General features: G+C 44.2%; 1 protein-coding gene across 2 annotated transcripts; it reads left to right on the forward strand.

The window, feature by feature from the left end:
• The first annotated feature begins 288 nt into the window (after positions 1-288).
• On the forward strand, positions 289-19154 carry atp1a3b (ATPase Na+/K+ transporting subunit alpha 3b). Of its 2 annotated transcripts, none has more exons than XM_063878262.1 (23): positions 289-530; positions 653-745; positions 10120-10233; positions 10804-10863; positions 11089-11292; positions 11423-11536; positions 11777-11911; positions 12490-12607; positions 12707-12975; positions 13200-13398; positions 13553-13797; positions 13967-14159; positions 14645-14820; positions 15277-15413; positions 15498-15648; positions 16617-16785; positions 16879-17033; positions 17153-17276; positions 17432-17577; positions 17667-17797; positions 18058-18159; positions 18270-18361; positions 18903-19154. In XM_063878262.1, the coding sequence occupies exons 2-23, from the start codon at positions 740-742 to the stop codon at positions 18929-18931; spliced, it is 3069 nt and encodes a 1022-aa protein (XP_063734332.1). In that variant the 5' UTR covers positions 289-530; positions 653-739; the 3' UTR covers positions 18932-19154. The 2 variants fall into 2 exon arrangements, with proteins under 2 accessions (XP_063734332.1, XP_063734333.1); XM_063878263.1 differs by having other exon boundaries at positions 10159-10233.
• The last annotated feature ends 2121 nt before the right edge of the window (positions 19155-21275 follow it).

A 21275-nucleotide genomic window follows, 5' to 3' on the forward strand; every position in this document is an offset into this window, starting at 1 on the left:
TTTAAAGATGAACAAACACAATCACGACAGCTACTGTCTAACCTTGTGCGTCCATTTTTAAAATATTTCAGCCTAGAGATTCGCGATGCTGCTGGATGCAAGCCTCGGAATTCTGCAGTAAAGCAGGAGGGGCAGACTGGCCCTCCTATTGGCCAGTTTATAAGCTGACATGAAACCGATTGGTCAGTGAACCCATCACAGAAGGGACGCTGGGGGTTGTGATTGGCCAGCTGCATGAGTGACAGGTTGAAAGCCCCCCTCTCGGCTCACTATTTGCTATAGGCGGAGCTTCTTGTGCTGGCGGAGTGGTGCGGTTCTAGAGGAGTACTGCGGTAACCGGCAAATCCGCGGAAGGAGATCAAGTGCTGAAAAGGTAGCAGTGAGGCTCTTCGTTTTCGCCGGTCTTTCACCGCAAGTATCAGAGAGCAACTGAAGGAAGCGCAGCCCCGCGTGATGCTCCGCTTGAGACCGCAGCATTTCATTTGAAAGACGTCTCCCAGGGAAACAGAGTAGCCGAACCCTTTTGGAAGGTTTGCCAACGGTTATTTAAAAAAAAGAAAGCATTTTGTCAGTTCAACTGCCATGACGTCGTTCTCATTTTTCATTTAAAGCCACCCTGAAAACTGAGCATATTCTCTTTTTATTTTTCAAGGCAAGGCATTTTGATATAATTCAACGCGAGGGGCTGACACCTCTCAAGCCGTGCATCACCTGAGAGGAGAAGAGTGACTGCGCCAACATGGGGGTAAGACTGACGATTTCGACTTTATAACTGCGTTGTAGCCCCCCTGAAGTGGCCTGTGAAAATAGCTTTAACATTTTACTCGTGACGGGGAAGGGCTGAAGTGATGTCATTTTTTTCCTCTATGGAAATCCCGTTCGCCTGAGTGACATTGACTGTAATGCGGACCTCTGTTTTACCCTGGTCTCTTAGACTGCGACAAATTGATGTAGCCAGTAGCTCCTCCGTAGTGCAGCTATACCAAGCAGCATTTTTAAACCGATCACTGTGTTTTGGGTTAAACCTTCTTTTGACTTGACCCACAGTTAAAACGAAATAATAACGTTTTATTGGCTCATGCCTTTTGTCTCACTCAGTCAATTCATTGGCATCTATATAACTGCGAACAATGCCAAGGTGTCACTTGTGTGGTATAGAGGTTATCCTATGTATTCCAGGTCTATGATAGGCCTTACTGTCACTATAACCTTGCGAGCCATGCTAGGCCTAATCGGTTTATTCTTACCGAGAGGTCTAGCGCGGGTAATATGGAGGGAGGGGGTGGGGTGTGGGGGGGGGGGGGGGGGTGTACCTGTTAGAAACCCATTCTCTTCACCCCTCATTTACCTGTGGTTTATCCTCTATTTGTAAATGTTGTTGAATTTGAAGGCACACATTTTATGACATTGTCAGACGGATGAACACGATGTACTGTGACCTCCTGCATGCCCGCGCATCCCCCCCCCCTCCCCTTAATGTCCTCCCTGGCTGTAAAGCCCGCTGCCACTGCCCTCTCCGGACGGGTCAAGCAGTGTAGGGGCATTCGGTGGTGAAGCTGGAGAGATGCTGACCGGTGTACGCCATCAGTGTCATCCCCAGCACCTTCGATGGCCCATGCGTCATAATGCGGTTACTGGGAATAAGCGCCTCGCCAGCTTATTCCCCGTTTAATTTGTGACGTAACAGCTACTCGATAATCGCTAACAGTGATCACATTTACTACCGATTAAATTAAAATTAAAGATGCGTACAGGACAACGTTACTTTCGCCAGTATTTTCATCCGCTTTGCGCGGTTTTGAAAAGCATTCGTTTTTGGTGATATAGATATTAGTCATGCAAATGATTAGGAGGAGGCTGGTGGAAAAACCCCGCACTCGCGGGAAATGCCAAGGCGTAGACACGAGTGTCGTTGTTATATATTGCGCAGTGTCCTCCCTCTGTATCATGCAGAAAGGAGTTGTCATTTTTTATCTTCGACTGCGGTCTGTGTGCGGAAAAATGCAGAGCAGTGGTGCTGCAGGCAAGCGATGATGCGGCTCTGAGAGATATGCACAGCTGCAGAGGCAGAAGTCGATGTCGTCGCAGTTACACAAGCATCTGGAAAGCCTCTGCCGGTAGAGATGTAGCCTGGGATGCTGGGGAAGCTAACCCGGCAGCATTAGTGGGCACTGCGTCAAATGAGTATTACGCATGAATCGCTGCTGTGAGGAATGGACGGTGGCATTTCGGAAGATGCCGCAGCTCTCCCGAGATTGGCATTATAAAACAGAATATGACAGTGCCTGGCCATCTGTGAAGGGTGTTTCCTTGACTTTCACTCAATGCCTGCTGAGGTCACCCTGAAACGGAAAGGGGATGGAGAGATGGATGAAGAGGTGCAGTGAAGGATGGATTCGAGGTGCGAGTAAATGGATGCCACAAGTCACCAGTCGACACTTCCTTTTCGGTCTTTCTGTCGTTTTTTTCGTGAATTTTGCATTGGTGCACTGTGCGATGGCACTGCCAGCTGTCCTTTCCCAAGGCCGCAGGGTGCATCGCTTGCGACGTGCCTCCTGCGTCAAATCGGGGGCGGGGCCTGTGGTGTGGAAATTCCCTGTAAAGAGCTGTGATAGGTTGGCATCGGGAGCACGCAGAGAGGAAAGGGCTTAGAGACAGCAGTGGTGCTATAGAGCAAAGCCTGGGCATGTGTCAGGGATGCCAGAAAGACAATTTAATCTGGCACTGGGATGTATCTAAATGTGGAAGATCACCTCTAAAGAAATGTCTTTTCAGTCACACAGCTGCCCACCCTGACCATTGTTCTGCATTGGTACAGCTATACATGGCGGATGCTGATGGGACTATGGGGGAGATTTTCACCTTCAGACACGTGACACTGGTGGGGGGAGGGTGCCAGTGCTGAGAGAGCAAGAGGGACAAAGAGAGAGGGAGGAAAGGCTGCTCAGTAGTGGCTGGTCTGCAGGTGTAGAGTGAGAATGAGAGAGGGATTTAAAATGATGGCGGTGGCGTACGGTGGGGGAGGGCGGGCCGCCTGCCCGTATATCTTGTTACAGGATAATGACCTGAGGCTCACATTACTGTGGCTCCTGTTTCCTCCTGCTGCACATTGTAGGATTGGTTATCAAGAGGACAGGAGGAGACAGATGGGATAGGGAGAGGAGGGATGTGGTTGAGTGGATGATCTTCATAGGACATTGACTGAAGGTTGAGCATGGTGGTGTAGAGGAGAGGTTGGAGAGGTTTGAAAGTGGGCAGGTATTAAAGATGGATGAAGGTGTAGTAGCAGCTCCAGTGCAGAAGGTCATGGCGACCAGGGGTGTGGTTGAGCTGCTTTGAATGCATTATAGTGAGGAGAACCTGTTAGCGATGAGATCCCTATAAGACTTCCTTAGATTCTCTAATTACCTGGCATGATGTAAATGTTTCTAGAACGGTCAGTGAGGCATGTGTAAGATGTAAGATGGTTCAGGAGTTAGATCTCTGCAGAGGCCCAGCCCTCAGTTTGGTGCAGAGGACTGAACATCCCTCCCCACTGCACCTGCTGCGGATAGGCTGCACTGATCTGTCCCACACATTGCAGGAACCAATAGTAAAGCTCGTCCATATAGGACCTGATCAACCGCATGATCTCCCTGACCGCAAAGCCTGCTGGGATATCTTTGCCCTGTGGCCTAGGTCAATTAAGGTCAATATGCTGACCTTTGGATCCTCCTCTATTGTCCCTTTCAAGGCTCTTGTAGGTCTCTGATCAATAATATCCGCTGTACAGAGTACAGTGTCCTCAGTGAGAGTCCTGCTGAAGGACAGTCCAGATTTTTCTTGTGCCTCAGCAGAAAATCAGGAGCTAGCCGGCCTGAGCTGTGAGCTCAGTACCGCTTGTGTAATGCTAATAAAATGTAAAGGTCAGCACTGTCTCCTTCATACATTACTTTAGAACAGATAACCGTAGGCACAGTGACAGTTTTCCAACATTAACTTGTTAATGGTCTCCCATAATGAAAGCGTTTCAGAGGGATTAGGTTGCCTGACTACAACGACATGACTAATTCAGGGTGTTGTCCTGGAGATGTGTGTGTGTCCCTGTGTGAATACACCAAAGTGTAACAATGGGCAGCCACAATTGACAAAGGCTTTTTAAAATCCAAAACAGATCATTTTACGACAGAGCATTTGCTTTGTTTGATGTAATGCTGCAGTTCAGCCAAGAAGTTTAAATATCTTCTAAGAATCATAGTAGTTATTTTTCTGACTAGAGAATTATGAATGGTTTTCCTTCCTTTCAAACATACTAAATACAACAATCCTGGTTTGGAATCACAAAGGGACACATGTCAAATGTTAATGGGTATTTGCTCTTGTTGTGCAGTCAGCAGATGTTAGCATGAATGTGCGTGTGTGCACATCTGGATATAGCCATGTGACCAGATGCTTGCTCAGGAGTCCTAGGTGCCCCCGGTCACACCATGGCCAGATGCCATCTTCACTACAAGCACCAAGGAACTAAGATTTACGACACCAATCTAGACCAGGCCCCATTCAGAGCGCACATATAACCCTCAAAGCGGACGGTGCATTGTAAAGAACTGAAGACACAGTTGGGTTTTGTCTCAGTTGGGTGACAGATGGACAGAAGTGATCAGAGGGGAGAGGGGCAGCAAGTGGAAGGACTTCTGTTACATTTTAGGTCTGGGTTGAGGATGATGAGAGCTAAAGAGAGGTAATCTCTCCCGTCCCTATATGTTTATGTGGTTCAGAGATTAAGAATTTATGTTGCGCTTAAGCGGCCACCATCTTTTCCTTTCTCTGTTTACGTATAGGCCTACCATTCCATCAGATTAATACATGACATGTACAGGTCTCATTTTAACTGCCCCGTCCCCTGGAGCCACACAGATCTTCATATGTTCCCTTTCTTCTCCATGTGGGATATCTGGTATCTCCTGCTTTTGATATCTGATCGTTTTGTTAAATAAAAAGACAAACGTTCCTATCACTATCAAGGCTGCTGCAGATAAGTGAAACAAATATCTTAACAGTTTATTTCACACAGAATTCAAATCCTTAGCGTCTGGTAAAAGTAACAATCTAATCTTTTTGCTTAGTCCGTACTTTTAGACGACATTCCCAAAATGATAGAGCACCAAGACCTCATGATAAATGTGGAGGTTGCATTTACACATTGGATTTCCCTGAGAGAGGATTGCAGAGAGAGAAGAGCGATAGTGAGAGACAAAGAGAGGGCGTAGCTCATGGGCTAATCCACTGTAGTAATCAGACTAGCTAATCCCAACAGCTATGTCCCTCGGTCCACCGCCTGACCCCCCACTACTGCCCCCCGCCTGCCATCCTGCTGCAGGAAACAGCAGATGGCCCTATGACCTTGCAAGGTCACACACACGCACGCAATGACACAATCACACACCACATGCATCAGTATGTCTGCAGATGCAGAAATTAATTCACATTTCAACGCTCAAACACTTTTCATAAAGGCAGAAATATTATTTTTATTACGTATTTTGTTCCCTCTTTATTAATTTATCCATGTTGGAAATTCCATTTTCATGAATTGAATTTTAAGGAGGGTTCATTAATTAAATTAAGCATGCAACACTCAGCCATTTATAATAGATTCTTCGGAATGTGCATAGGCTTCTCTCACAGACAGACCTACGCACATGTCCTTATGAATGAAGCAACAGGCTTCAGCCATCTCACTAAACTACTACACGATGACATGGATTAGACCCAAATATCCATCTAATGTTAACCGTAAAGACGAGATCATTGGCTTGTGAAGAAACCAATGTGTTGCTTTTCTATTTCAGCAGTATATTTTACAGTCATGGTCAGCATGGAAAGCAGGTAACAAGGCCATAGTGCACAAAGAGGAAGTGGTTGTTGTGTGACTTATTTTATGCTGGTTGCCAATAGAACAAATTTACCATTAAAAAAACACTTCCTTTTTCTAGTTCCACATGAAGAAAAACAAACCTTTTTTTGTGTCTAAGTAGAAAGGGGATGAAAGAAACACACCATGGCAGTCGGTGGGCATGCCTCGACCCGTTGTCCTTTAACGTTCTTTCAGCTGCCACTCCTACAGTTTTTTTTTAACAGTACTTTTAATGGTGACGTGCACGCCATAACAGATTATTATCGCTTAATTACAGTCTGCCAAAATGGAGCAACTATGTAGTTGTATGGCGACATTTCTCTCGAACATAGCCAGTTCTCTTCCTTTTGGAAAATGCAGTGTTAACACAGAGAGGCAGTTACATCCTTCACTCACCTTCTCCATTTTTCTGCCGCAATGCGTGTAGACGCTGCTCATACGGGCTGAAGCCAACACAGTGACTCACCTCTGCTCACACACACACACACACACACACACACACACACACACACACACACACACACACACACACACACACACACACACACACACACACACACATAGACAGACACAAGCATGCACCAATTCCTCGAATCAATTGTCTATATTATACAGCAGTGAATACAGTGTCCAGTGACAGATGCATCAATTATTTCTTGTCTCGGATCACATCAGGGGATCCTAGTGAGGAGCACTTGGCCACTGCTGAGCTTTGTCACCATGCCAATCACAGTCACCATGGTTACTTCACCTCCATACACACTCACTCATCAGAGCAAGATTATGTTTGGATAGCCAGAGCAGAATAATTTACGATCAACACAAACAAACACACAACCGGATATGGGAAGCAATTGGCTATATGGATTTATTGATATTTTATTTTAATAAGCCGATATGTTACCGGGTGTGGCTGGTTGCACTCCATAGAGGAGCATCCAATGTTTCCATTTCCTGAGGATTGTCAGAGATGCGTCAGTCCATCAGTCTGTTGGTCTGTGGGAGATCAGGCGTCTGTAATTCCAGCCATGAGGCTCTGTTTCCTTCCTCAGAACCTGGGGGGGGGTTCATTACATTACCCAGAATACTGTGAGACAGCTGGACACCCACAAACAGGGAGACACACTTTGTTGTTGCCTGCAAATGAAAGGATACTCAATTTGTGTTTGTTTACAAAGTTGCCTCCATCTTTCGACACTGTATGATTAAACACTGCAGGTGGAGATGACGGAAAGATGTATAGAAAACAATCTATAAAACACAGCCAGACAAACCGTTTTTACTCGTTTGTTTCTTTTGGAATATTTAGGTGCACCACAGACAAATCTTATCAGGGTGTGTGTGGAAGGGGGAAAGGAGAGGCCAACACACTCATATGCACAAAGCCAGCAATGCACTTAACATACTGTAAACTGAAGATAAATCCGTCATCTCTCTTCATGCTGATAACGCCTCAGTCCCAAATGCACACTCACTCCAGAATGCAATCAACATATTCAAACACAAGTGACACACACACACACACACACACACACACACACACATACCATAAGAAAGGTTTTGCAATCTATTAGAGTGGGGTCACTGTGGGTCAAACGCTGACACAGAGCCAGCAGACCAAGACTGCTGGTCAATACCCAATTAGAGGCATGAGAGAAGGGTGACAATGGCTCTTCTCACTCACTCACACTCTCTCTCGCCGTCCCTTTCTCCACCTGTTTATCTTTCCCGGCCTCTCACCTCCCACTGATGTCTCCCTATTCGGAGCGTGTCTCTCATCTACCGCCTTAACATCCAATCTCTCTCTTACTTTTCACCACATTGCACTTTGTTAAGCACTCCTCCCAACCTTTTTTCTATTGTCTAGGCATATGTGTGTGATAGGGAGATAAACACCTGTGTGTGTGTCCATACTATCAGTTTCAGTGATCTGAGAAAAGCAGGTGCGCCATGAGCGGACAAGTTTCCCTAAATACGTATTTGCTGCTTTCCTCATCATTTCAAACAACAACATTTCAAACCAATGAACTGTGACTGCCAGTCTGTCATCTGAGCTGATCAGTAAATTGGTAACCACCCAGATTGTTCAACACCTTTTTTCATCCCTAAATGGAGGCGCATTGAATAAATACATGTGCCCTCTCCCTCACCCACACACGCAACCAGGGTGGGTCTCGGAGGGGATGAGCAGCAGTGTTTTTCCACTGCATCACTTTCTCCTTTCGCAGCCTCCCTCTCCCCAGGCCTGCCTGGTCTTGCTGCGGCAGGAGATTTGCTCACCTGCTCTTTTGTTGCAGCACTCTGTGTTTGCATGTGGGTGTGTGCACTTGTAGTCAGGTCACACAGCTCCTTCCCGCACTGACATGCTCCAACAAATGACTTTATTGTTTGCTTTAAATTCAGTCGCGGTTGTTGAAAATTAAAGCGAGTGAGAGTTGTCATCCACGTGTTCTTTCATGAAGGCTGTTTTTATTGATTTAAGAGAAACCAGAAAGACAGGTCTTTGTGGAAAGAGGAGGCAAAGATTTCACAAGAGTTTTCACACAAAGTGGGATATGCATGGGTCCTTGGTTCCATTTTGTGGCACTGCAGGTGTGTGTGTTTTGGTGTGGTTTTGGGGTGTGAGGTTTCTGATCTCGATTCATACTTCCTCACTGGTTCTTTTTTAGATAGTTCAAATCTGAGAGGAGAAATTCTAAAGGTTAACATACAAAGCATTATGTCAATGGACAAATTGAGTTTCTTCTCTAGTTCACAACTGCGCTACGATTGCAAACCAATTGGTCCAGCAGCAGCAGCGGCAGCAGCAGTTGTGTGTGTATGCTGCCCTCGTCATAATGTTACTACCTGATCCGACCACTGGAGGGTGCTGACTTTATTTCAGCACACAGTTGTTTTTTGATTTACTGTGAAGCGCGGCGCAGTCAATACCTCTTATCTAATTTCCTTGTCTTTGGACACACACATACCTGTATTAGGAGGATTGTTGTCATTGATTATCAGATGATAGGTATTGATGTTTCTGTCTCTAGAGTAAATGATATGGCGTCTGTATCAGCTGGACTTTGCTACTTCGTCCAGCCATCATATATCCGACTGTATTGATCATGGGCAGTTTCCTTTATGACCTGTGTCCACGCAGGGCCTGACCTGTAGGACCCGCTCACACCTCTTGGGAGTGATTGTCGCCTCTCCATGTCACCTCTGACCTCTGATGAGGAACATTTGTATTGATTTGGCCGCGGACTCAAGCTGCTCTCCTTCCGGACAACAGGCTAGAGTTACACTTATAGACCTAAAGGGACTAGAATGTGCAGTGCCGAGGAAGATCAGGGTTATTAATAGTCCACTCACGTCCAGTTTAACAAGATAAGCCGATTTCTGAGGCTGCAATTATAGAGAGGAGAGTACCTGGAATCAGCAGGCAGTGCAGCAAAGCAGCCCGAAGAGGACGAGGACATTTGATGAGTCTGTGCAACGTACCAAAGACATCATTTACTTCTAATCCAGACATCAGAGTGTCTGTGATGTGTAAAACATACTGGAATCTATTTAGAAAACCTTTGATGAGTGTACACTCTGGTTTCTGCTTTCTCTCTCTCGTGTCCTTCCATGAAGATAAATGAAAAGACCGTAAGGGGATGAGTTGAAACATGATTGGTTAAACCATTTGAACCTAATTACATTCTGATGTGGGCTTAAGAGCGAGAATGATTTGGTCAGTGGAGACATCACATGGATGTGGCAGTGCAGGAAGGAGGCTTTAATGCGTGGTCCTACTTTATGTAGATGTTTATGTCCAGCTATAACAGAGCTACCAGGGAAACGCATTCTCTCTCATGTCTTTAACAGTTAATAGGTTTGTATTATAATGCTCTTCTTCAGCCTCCTTACAATAATTGACAAATACAGGCGACTTCACAAGGCCACTTCACAAGGGTACAACATCATTTTCTGTGCAGTGAAAGAGAAAAGCCTTAAGGGTAATTCATAAAGCCCGCTGGCTTTTTTTGTTTGCAGACTAAATACTGCAAGAACGCACCTCTCTGAACAGATAAAGCATTTAATGCATTATCAGAGACCAGTACTGTTTTATTCACTCATTATGATTCCCACCATCCCATCACCCCAGTGACCAGCTAAGGTTAAACATAAAGGCGAAAGGCTCTTATCCCCCTTAATTAGTCCCAAAGCATGCGTAAAACATATGTGTATGTCTGTAGTATGGGCGGTCAGACAGTTACCGCGTTGCCACCACACAGGACAAAGATGACCGTTCCCCCAAGAAGAAGAAGGGGGCCAAGGACATGGACGACCTCAAGAAGGAGGTTCCCATTGTAAGTATAACCTTCTCTTTTTGTGAATACTTGTGGAATTAAATGTTGGCACAAAACGAGTTTGAGACCAATTCACTTTCAATCTTGTCAATCTTAAAGCTGATTCATTTGGCATTTACAACTCCTCCTTAAATTCAAATATTTCTATAGCATCCATGCATCCTCTTTCTGAGGACAAAGTAAAGGAAAGTGAATTGATAGCAACTGTGTTGGAGAAAAGGGAAATATTTGTCACGCAGGCCAAAAAAAAGCATATTTGCTGGTAAGAAGCGGTGACTTGTTACCTGGAGGTCGTCACTTCGATCCCACATGCCAGCGCAAGAAACACTTGGGTCGCCATATGTGGCTGCCCTGATACTCTTATCTCTCAGGTGAACTGCATGCATGGAGTTAATTAGCAATTCAAAAGAAAGAAGAAGCAAAATATTAGCAACATTTTAGTTTCAATTTGGACAGTTTTCAGCAACATTTGCTTGCATGCGAAACATTGCAATTACTTTATCATAATTAGTCATAATGTTTTAGGCAAAGTCTTGATTTTCTCTCTTTTGTTTTCTTTATTCTTTTTAGACGGAACATAAAATGTCTATAGAGGAAGTATGCAGGAAATTCCAGACTGACATCGTCCAGGTGAGTTGACGTTATTTGTTCCTCTCGCCATGTTTTGAGACCTGTTTCAAAGTGGACCACCAGGTGGCATATTCTTCTTCATTTATGATAGTGTTTAACTATTGTTCCGTCCCCTGAACTCCAAAGTATTTGTCCTTACTAAGTAAATATAGGACTTAACAAAGGTGCTTTTGTGTTGCTTTTCTCTGCTACCTTCACACCTCACTTCCTTTGTTCTCCTTTCAGGGATTGACCAATGCCAAGGCAGCAGAGTATCTGATCAGGGATGGTCCCAATGCTCTCACCCCTCCTCCCACCACCCCGGAGTGGGTCAAGTTCTGTCGCCAGCTGTTTGGTGGATTCTCTATCCTGCTGTGGACCGGCGCCATCCTCTGCTTCCTGGCCTACGCCATCCAGGCAGCCACCGAGGACGATCCTGCAGGAGACAATGTGAGCAAAGCATACACTCACATATTCAGATCTAGAGAGAAAAACCTCAGCACAACGACTTCAGCATCACACACACTGTATCTAATACTCGCATATGTTTGACTCTCTCTCTCTTTCTCTCTCTCTCCAGTTGTACCTAGGTATTGTGCTCACAGCTGTCGTCGTCATCACTGGTTGTTTCTCATACTTTCAAGAGGCCAAGAGCTCCAAAATCATGGAGTCTTTCAAGAACATGGTGCCTCAGGTAAAGAAGTGTTTTGCTCACTAGAGATCAACCTACTGTAAGCGTGAAAGCTTAAGAGTGGACGATTTACACAACAAAGACAATTTAACAGATTATTTATTGATTTAAAGAATAACTTAAGAGGAAGATGTAAACTGTGGCACATAAGATCAGCTAGTTTATTAATGTAGCTGGATGTAAAAGTGTGCGATGTTGAATGGTATGTGTGTTTTTCTAACCCCGGCTCATATCTCCCTGCAGCAAGCCTTGGTGATCCGTGAAGGCGAGAAAGTGCAGATCAATGCTGAGGAAGTGGTGGGTGGAGACCTGGTGGAAGTGAAGGGAGGAGACAGGATCCCTGCTGACATCAGGGTGGTCTCTGCTCACGGCTGCAAGGTACACAATCTCTTATACACGACTTTACAAAAGTCACTTTTTTCTTCTTGATCTAAAGAGAAAAGTTAGGATGACATTTCATACTACTTTCATACTGTAAACTTCACTGGATTTCTCCTCGATTTACAAAAAGTTAGCATAAGATAATGTCTGATCACATGTTTGCACAAAAGTAATCAACTGGGGAACTTTCACGTTAACATGAATTACTTAAATATTGTTATGCTATTCATCTGTCATGTTAGCCCTTTAAAGAGGTCTTGTTACAACCACATTTGCAAAATCATAATAAATAAATCACATATTGCATCTCATATTATATCAAACTGATGAAGGAGTCAAAGATATTATATATAGAGATTCATCCCATTTTGTTCCATATTGTCCCTATTATACAAACTAAGATATATCTCTGTTCAACGTACAGACATATAATCATCTTGCTCCTCTGGTTTCTGGTCTTTGTTGCCCATGAAAGAATGATGCAATATAGACCAATAATATACACGCACATACTCAAAGTCTTTCTTCTTCTATTTTGTAACTACATGGTTTTCCCTCTCTCTGTTTCCCTTCAGGTGGATAACTCTTCCCTAACCGGAGAGTCAGAGCCTCAGAGCAGGTCACCTGACTGTACCCATGACAACCCCCTTGAGACCCGAAACGTTGCTTTCTTCTCCACCAACTGTGTTGAAGGTATGGTCTCCTCTGCAATAATATAACATGCTATCTGTGTGTGTGTCCACACAGTTCGATTTTACAATGCTATGTCTCTGTTCTTTTTCTCCAAACCAGGTACGGCTCGTGGCATTGTTATCTGCACTGGCGATCGCACAGTCATGGGTCGCATTGCCACTCTGACCTCTGGCCTGGAGACCGGCAAAACCCCCATCGCCAAAGAGATCGAGCATTTCATCCACATCATCACCGGCGTGGCTGTTTTCCTGGGCGTTACCTTTTTTATCCTGGCCATCATCCTGGGTTACAGCTGGCTGGAGGCCGTCATCTTCCTCATTGGTATCATTGTGGCTAACGTGCCTGAAGGGCTGCTGGCTACTGTCACTGTGAGTGGACGAATATAAAATACTCAAAAGGCCAATTATACGTCTTCTGTATTGGAGACTTTGTAGCTCGATTGGACAAATAACATTTCCTTTATTGTATTATTATATGTTAGTTTGCTGATTGACGTGCTTACTTTGTCTTTACTCTTCTTCCTTTTAGTTATATTTAATCTTTTGTTGTTGCTTGGTTGCGTATTTATTTTGTTGCTTCTTATTGCCTGCAGGTGTGTCTGACCCTGACTGCCAAGCGTATGGCGAAGAAGAACTGCCTGGTGAAGAATCTGGAAGCTGTGGAAACCCTGGGCTCCACCTCCACCATCTGCTCCGACAAGACAGGAACCCTGACCCAGAACAGGATGACAGTGGCCCACATGTGGTTTGACAACCAGATCCACGAGGCCGACACCACAGAGGACCAGTCTGGTGAGCGAAGACAGGGCACAGTCCATTGCATATAGGCCTTGTCGTTGCACGACAGGGGTGGCATATTCCTGGTAGTTGTGTGTATGGGGGTCTACCGGGGAGTAGACGATGAGAATTCATGAAGGTTAATCATCTTCTTCTTTTATCTCTCCAGGTGCCTCTTTCGACAAGACCTCAGCGACTTGGCAGGCTCTGTCTCGTGTCGCTGGTCTGTGTAACCGCGCTCAGTTCAAAGCAGGACAAGATGCTCTGCCCATCCTCAAGCGTGACGTGGCCGGAGACGCCTCAGAGTCCGCCCTGCTGAAGTGCATCGAGCTGTCCTGCGGCTCCGTGAGAGCCATGAGGGATAGGAACAAGAAGGTGGCCGAGATCCCCTTCAACTCCACCAACAAATACCAGGTAAGCAAGAGATAGCAAGACATAACCAGATCTATAGAACAACACACGCATGAGAAGAAGAAGAAGGTGGGGATCAAATAATAGACATTCTTTCTTATGTTACAGTCGAAAAGTAAATATGCAAACACCCTATTCAATGCATCAAGTTAACTTTCTGATCTCCTTATAGCTCTCAGTTCACGAGACAGAGGATACCAATGATAACCGCTACCTGCTGGTGATGAAGGGCGCCCCCGAGAGGATCCTGGACCGCTGCTCCACCATCCTGGTGCAGGGCAAGGAGCAGCCCATGGACGAGGAGCTGAAGGAATCTTTCCAGAACGCCTACATGGAACTGGGAGGCCTGGGAGAGAGAGTGCTGGGTAAGGAGAGAGGGAACTGGGTGACAGGGTGTGCACAGTCGGAGCCTCACCCTAACAAGCAACAACAGGGATTTCATTCAGATTCTTTGTTATTGCCGACAATGTTTGTTGGTGTCACTTGTTTTGTCCCTGGTTTTTATTTTGAAAGACTTGTCTCAGCCCAAATGTAACATATTCCAGTGTGAATTAGTAGCGCTTAGTTTTCATTGGACAGGAGAGTCAAAGGACTTAGTTGTAGTAATAGTAGTGTCCTTTATTTTTATAGCTTAAAAACCATAAGCATACATTAGAGGTAACTGCAAACAAATGTGTGACGGCTCAAGACCATCAGATTTATTTTTGATTAAAGATCTGTTGAATAATAAAACCAGGGTTTAACAAATTGTCATTTTTAGATAGAAATGAGCTCTCAGCGAAGTCTGAAACAAATATTATTTTCTTTTTACCAAATCAAACACTAAATCCCACATGTCCTTCCCCTCCAGGTTTCTGCCACATGATGCTGCCAGAGGATCAATACCCCAAGGGCTTCGCCTTTGACACGGATGATGTCAACTTCCAGACAGACAACCTTTGCTTTGTCGGCCTCATGTCCATGATCGACCCTCCCCGTGCTGCTGTGCCTGATGCTGTTGGCAAATGCCGATCTGCCGGTATCAAGGTGAGGTTTTTTAACACGGCCAATATATCATTAACCACTGACACATTAACACATCGGGAAAATTACTCACACGTGAGCCATTCCTCATAGAAAATACAGTGAACCTTGCACATTTCTGCTCAACTCTACCACTTCAACAACTGCAAAGCTTTCCCAATTTCAATTTACTGCACATTTTTTCAGAGTGATTTTCCTGTTCTTATTCTTACTTTTTGCTTTATTTTGTATATTTACAGTTATTTAAGCATGTCTTTTTTGTTTTAATAGTTCTCTGTTGTTCCTTTTAAAACCACAGTTGTTTTACTGTGTTTGTGTATGCAGCATTATACGCAAAAGCAAATCCTACGTTAACCTACATAAATCTGATTCTGATCTATATATTCCTGTATTGATTGTAAAGTTCTGCATCAAAGTGCGTTTGAGATCGTCTAATGTTATATTTGTTGCTGTCTTCAGGTCATCATGGTCACTGGAGATCACCCTATCACTGCCAAGGCCATTGCTAAGGGAGTGGGCATCATCTCCGAGGGCAACGAGACTGTGGAGGACATCGCAGCTCGTCTCAACATCCCCGTCAGCCAGGTCAACCCCAGGTAAAGAAAGAGAAAAACATACCAGGAGTCGTTAAAGTTATGCTAAATTACGAGACTAACATCAATGCTTCGCTGTGTGTTCAGGGATGCCAAAGCCTGTGTGATCCACGGCACAGACCTCAAAGATCTGTCTCAGGATCAGATGGACGACATCCTGAGGAACCACACAGAGATTGTGTTCGCCAGGACTTCCCCTCAGCAGAAGCTCATCATCGTAGAGGGCTGCCAGAGACTGGTGAGAGCTCTTTCTGACAGTTTTAATAACAAAACCACAAGTAATTAATGGTAGTGCTGCACAATTAATTGAAATCATCTTGAAAATGCGATATTGAACAGTGCAATATTCAAATTTTAGGAAGCATAATATTTGTTAGAGGCTGAATATGAGTAAAAATAAGATGGTAGAGTGTAGATCACACCCTGATCATTTAACATAGCTTTCAATGATAAGGACAATAATAATCAAAACATTATCAATCCCTCCAATATCCTCAATCATATCGCAATTGCAATATCAATCAAATAATCTTGATTAGTTATTTTTTCCAGATTGTGCTGCCCTATTTAATAGGAGTCAAATCTCTAACCCAATTAGTGTTGCTTTCTGTGGCTAAGATAAAACAAAATAACAAGATAAAATCATGATATTATTATATGCAGTACATCCAGGGACTGTAGCATTCTACTTCTACAACAGCAGATGGCGCTAGTGAGTTGTAGATTGAGGATCTCATTAAAAAAAACTGTGAGATACTTTGATTATATTTTTGAAATACCATTTATATCAGTTTCATTTGATTAAAATGTATTTATTAATTGTTACATTTGAAATATGTTATTCCAATTTAAAAGTGATTGTTTTCTTACATCTGAATTTGGATTTTTTTTTTAACATTTTTAAATTAAAATAATTAATGCTTACACTCGAATAGATTTAGACAGTTTAATTTATTTTAACTTTTACAAATATATACATCTATTAAGGTCTTGGAAACATTGAGTTTTTTCCAATCAGGATGGCTTTAAAGAGACACCCATACTGTTTTTATTTGTCATAAAGTAGTGACTCATGGCTGGGCATATGAATCAAGAATCTGGCTTTAGCATAGATTTCTAAGATATGTAGGTCTGACTTAAACTACCACATGGTTAATGATGGATGAATATATTCAACAAATCTCCAACCTCCTCCCTCTCTCCCAGGGTGCTATTGTGGCTGTGACAGGCGACGGTGTGAATGACTCTCCTGCTCTGAAAAAGGCCGACATCGGTGTTGCCATGGGTATCTCCGGCTCAGACGTGTCCAAGCAGGCCGCTGACATGATCCTGTTGGATGACAACTTTGCCTCCATTGTGACAGGAGTGGAAGAAGGTCAGAAGACCCCCGAGAACCCTAACATGAACGTGTGGTTTCAGAGAGCCTGACTGAGTTCCTGATGTAACTTGTTTGTTTTCCTCCCTGCAGGTCGTTTGATCTTTGATAACCTGAAGAAGTCCATCGCCTACACCCTGACCAGCAACATCCCAGAGATCACCCCCTTCCTGTTGTTCATTATCGTCAACATCCCCCTGCCCCTGGGAACCATCACCATCCTCTGCATTGACCTGGGAACTGACATGGTGAGAGCGGATCAAACAGCCAGCACTTCTGGGACAGCATATTGTCCACAAAGAGTTTGTACTTGCTCCAGGCCTATTCATGATATACTAAAAGTGCTCATGTCTCCCTCTCCCCTCAGGTGCCAGCTATCTCCCTGGCCTATGAAACCGCAGAGAGCGACATCATGAAGCGTCAGCCCAGGAACCCCTTCAGGGACAAGCTGGTGAACGAGAGGCTCATCAGCATCGCTTACGGACAAATTGGTAAGCGAAACAAAGATGGCCGCCACTGATTAAGGCTATGTTTGCTTGTTTCTTTGTTTTGTTTTTACTTCTACTGCCTGTAAAGAAATCAGTGTTGTGTTTTATAGATTAATCTCTAGATCTGTATCTTAACCTCTCTGTCTGTTTCTCCTCAGGTATGATCCAGGCTCTTGGAGGCTTCTTCGCTTACTTTGTGATATTGGCTGAAAATGGTTTCCTGCCCAGTCGACTAGTCGGCATCAGGCTCAACTGGGACGACCGCTCTGTCAACGACCTGGAAGACAGCTATGGACAGCAATGGGTAAGGGTGTAGGTTGAGTGTGATTAAGGGATTTTCCGGCAGGTTTTATTCCTTTATCTCATTGAGGTCCTGTACTCTCTTGCCCTCAGACATACGAGCAGAGGAAGATTGTGGAGTTCACATGCCACACAGCCTTCTTCGTCAGTATCGTGGTCGTGCAGTGGGCTGATGTGATCATCTGCAAGACCCGGCGTAACTCTGTGTTCCAGCAGGGCATGAGGTATGTGTACTTTATGTCAGATCTTGTAGATTATTTTAGGACAAACCCCTGGAGATCTAGATTTTTGCATCTGGTCCAGGTGTCTAAGTACATCATTTGACATATAAATGAGGAGCGTAACTGCAAAAAAATATACCAGTGAAATCATTGTCCTATTATCTTGAACAAGCGTAGCATAAATAAGCATAAAAGGGTGACACTCATCTCACTTGTGCATTTTCTTTCTGCTCTTCAATATTTGCTCTGTTCTTCCAACTCAGGAACAAGATCTTGATCTTTGGCCTGTTTGAAGAGACAGCCCTGGCTGCCTTCCTGTCCTACTGCCCCGGCATGGATGTGGCACTCAGGATGTATCCTCTAAAGTGAGTGCCATGGCCACATTCAAACAAATGCTTCACTTTGATATTAAGACATATTCTCTATGTTTCATTGAGTCCTTCTAATCCTTGCTGTTCTCTTTACTTGCTTCCAGGCCCAGCTGGTGGTTCTGTGCATTCCCCTATAGTTTCCTCATCTTTGTTTATGATGAAGTCCGAAAACTTCTCCTCCGTAGGAACCCCGGAGGTCAGTATCTTTTCTACAATATGTATTTTTTATCCCGTTTTAACCAGCTTCCTGTTAAAGCAGGTTGTGCTGGACAACTAGGAGACTCAAAGAAGTCTCTGCACTAAATGAAGCTCCCAAAAAAACACAACCCGTAGTTATAAAGTGCGATATAACATTTGTATTGTTAATTAGTGAGGGTCAGAGGCGCTAGTAGGGATATGATCTTATCTTTAGACTACAGCACAATATCAGATTTCCTTTAACTGATGAACAGTATTAGATTGAGGCTTTCCGTAGATTTTTTTGGGGGAAATAAGTTAAACCTTTGTTTTATTGTAAGGTTTGTCTGTTTCTGCAATGAATTAAACTCAACATATGAGAGAAAGCAGCTGAAAATAATATTAGAAACATCAGTAAAACACTGATTTAAGAGGTGCTAGATTAATCACATGATATTTTTACACTAGATAATAATGTTCCTCATTCATATGGAGATATACACTTCAACACGTTCATTTAACTGAACTTTTCTGTGTTTTTCTCTTTCTCTCATCTCCAGGTTGGGTGGAAAGGGAGACATACTATTGATCGATGGAGCGTCTCTGCTCAAACCCCCTACATCTCCACTTATTTCTCCCCCACTTCCCCCCCCCCCCCTATCACTTCATCCCTGGCAAGACACACCTCCAGACGCCCCGCCCTCTTAAAGACAAGAACCGCTTTGAAGCAATTTTCATCACAACTGCCCCAAAGATTTAAAACAGCAAAAGCACCTTTACAACTTTCTACATTGACCCCCCCCCCCCTTGTCCCTTTCTCCCCCTCTCCTATGATACTCTTTGCATGTGTTCTCTCACTGCTGTGTACATAAACCAATATATCTACCAAACGGCAGCTGCATATTGTGTATGTAGATTTGAATGAGCTAAGGATACAAAGGGAGTGTCTACGCTCTGCAAAAAAGGGCCAACCAGCTCCTGCCCCGCCCTGTTCCTCCCCTGCTTTCTCCCCCCCTCCCTTCGTCTGTCTCTATACCTTCGTCCCCCTCTCTCCTCGCCAACCCTTTGCTTGTCGTCCAATCACACACACAGCTGTAAAGATCACACAGTGAGATCCCACCGCCGACGCCACCTCGACTGCCACCTCTCGCCTCCTGTCTGTGGAGGACCAGCAGGGGGGGGTCACCTCCCTCCCTGTCCTCCTCACCCGCTCCATTCTCCCTCTCTTCCGTTCTCAACGGCCACCGTGTTATTGTTTTTTTTAAATATGTGGGGTACGGGGGGGGTTTCGATGATTTCTTTTTTTATTTCCAAGACGGGAGGGGGGGTACGTGAGAGCTGCTTTTCCTCATTTAGGCCTAACAAAGCACACCCCACCCGTCTCTCCCCCCTATGTCTCTCACACACCTCCCCCTCCCCTCCCTCCCGCCCCGTTTGTCTCTGTTTGTGTGCACAGTGTGAACCATTGTCCTTGTTAATAACTATTACAGTACACCCCCCCCTCTCCCCTCCCCGCCCCCCAAGTTGGTAAATACAACTCAATCTTTCTGTGTGCTCTAGGAAATCTATATAATTCTATACTGAATTTAAATGAAACAATAAAAAAACACATGTTGGAAAAACAGCTCAAGAGACATTCATGAAGAATAACATCCACTCTATCGGTGAAATAGGAAAGCTCGAGATATGTGTCTCTGTTTTTTGTTTTTCGTTTTGTTTTTCTGTTCTTTTTTTTGGCTGTTTTTCCAGGAGGCTATTCTAAACCTGTAACAGCAGAGCAGGGTTTTAGGTTGTGTTTTTACCAAAAGACACAAGACACCAACCAAGGCTTTCAGGTTCCTGTCGCTGCAGGTGTGCCGGTATGATGTGGTGCTGTGATGTGGTGAGTGGCGATGATGAGACCATGCGCCTCGGGACTGTTACCGGGTGTGGGTCCAGCTCTGGTTTAGTCCAGGTCCTGGTGCAGCCCGGTCTGGCCCTGGTCTGTGTGCATGTATGTGTTGGAGACCAGCGAAGGGCCAGCGGTCTCAGGCTGGGTCTATCTCAGATGGCAGCAAGAGATGAAAAATTCAAGAAGAAAAAAAAAACCACAACTAGTAGAACATGTGTGTCAAATAAATGAAACAAAACACCAATAAAACATCTAGAACATTTAATACAACCCAGACCTGTGTGCGTGTCTCTCTGTCTCTGTTTTTACTCGTGCAAAACTACACCAATCTGCCTCTAATGCTCTTTAATAAAAACAACTTAAGATGTTCATCACTCAAGGTTGCTGATTATGACAAAGTAAAGGAATTTAAAGACATCCATTACAATAGAGATGAAAACAACATGAACAAAAAAGTTGTTAATCACTTAAGAGAACATCTCATTTATATTATTGTGGGGCTTTATGAAGGTTGATTTCAACCCCTATGACCCCATGTACGTATGTGGGATAGTTTCCCACGTGAATCAATACCCCAAAGTCCTTTTCTTTGATTGTAATACCATATATAACCGACTTTCTATTATTTCAACACATACATTCCAATATGAGTTTATATTACCTGACATTAATTAATCACAATTAGGTGCATATGTGTTGATTTTAGTCGTAAGCAGCTTAGAACACAGCAGGAAACATGAGGAAGGGCTGCCACCTAGTGTTGGGAATGAATACGCACTTCAAAATGCATACTGGTAAAGGAGGAAGAGCTGGCAGCGGCCCAGGGTAATGCACCAAGCCTCTCTGTAAGTGTGAGGTTACTCTCATAGTCTTACCAAGGGAAGAATGTCCCCAAACTCATCTTCCCATACTATAACATGAATCATGTGTTCAGGAAGTATCTCATTTGATTAATAAAAGGGATGTTCAAAAGGTTGCTGCAGATAAAGCAAGGCAGTAAATCCTTATGTTAAAGGAGCCGCCTACCTCTGTTTCACATGGT

This window comes from Eleginops maclovinus, chromosome 3, assembly GCF_036324505.1.
Source record: "Eleginops maclovinus isolate JMC-PN-2008 ecotype Puerto Natales chromosome 3, JC_Emac_rtc_rv5, whole genome shotgun sequence".
Lineage (NCBI taxonomy): Eukaryota > Metazoa > Chordata > Actinopteri > Perciformes > Eleginopidae > Eleginops > Eleginops maclovinus.

What these genes read in the sequence shown, in the direction of transcription:
- atp1a3b (XM_063878262.1), top strand. An exon ending in TCAAGAACATGGTGCCTCAG is followed by an intron (nt 11,537 to 11,776) that starts GTAAAGAAGTGT and finishes ATCTCCCTGCAG; the next exon opens with CAAGCCTTGGTGATCCGTGA. An exon ending in TGTGACAGGAGTGGAAGAAG is followed by an intron (nt 16,786 to 16,878) that starts GTCAGAAGACCC and finishes TCCTCCCTGCAG; the next exon opens with GTCGTTTGATCTTTGATAAC.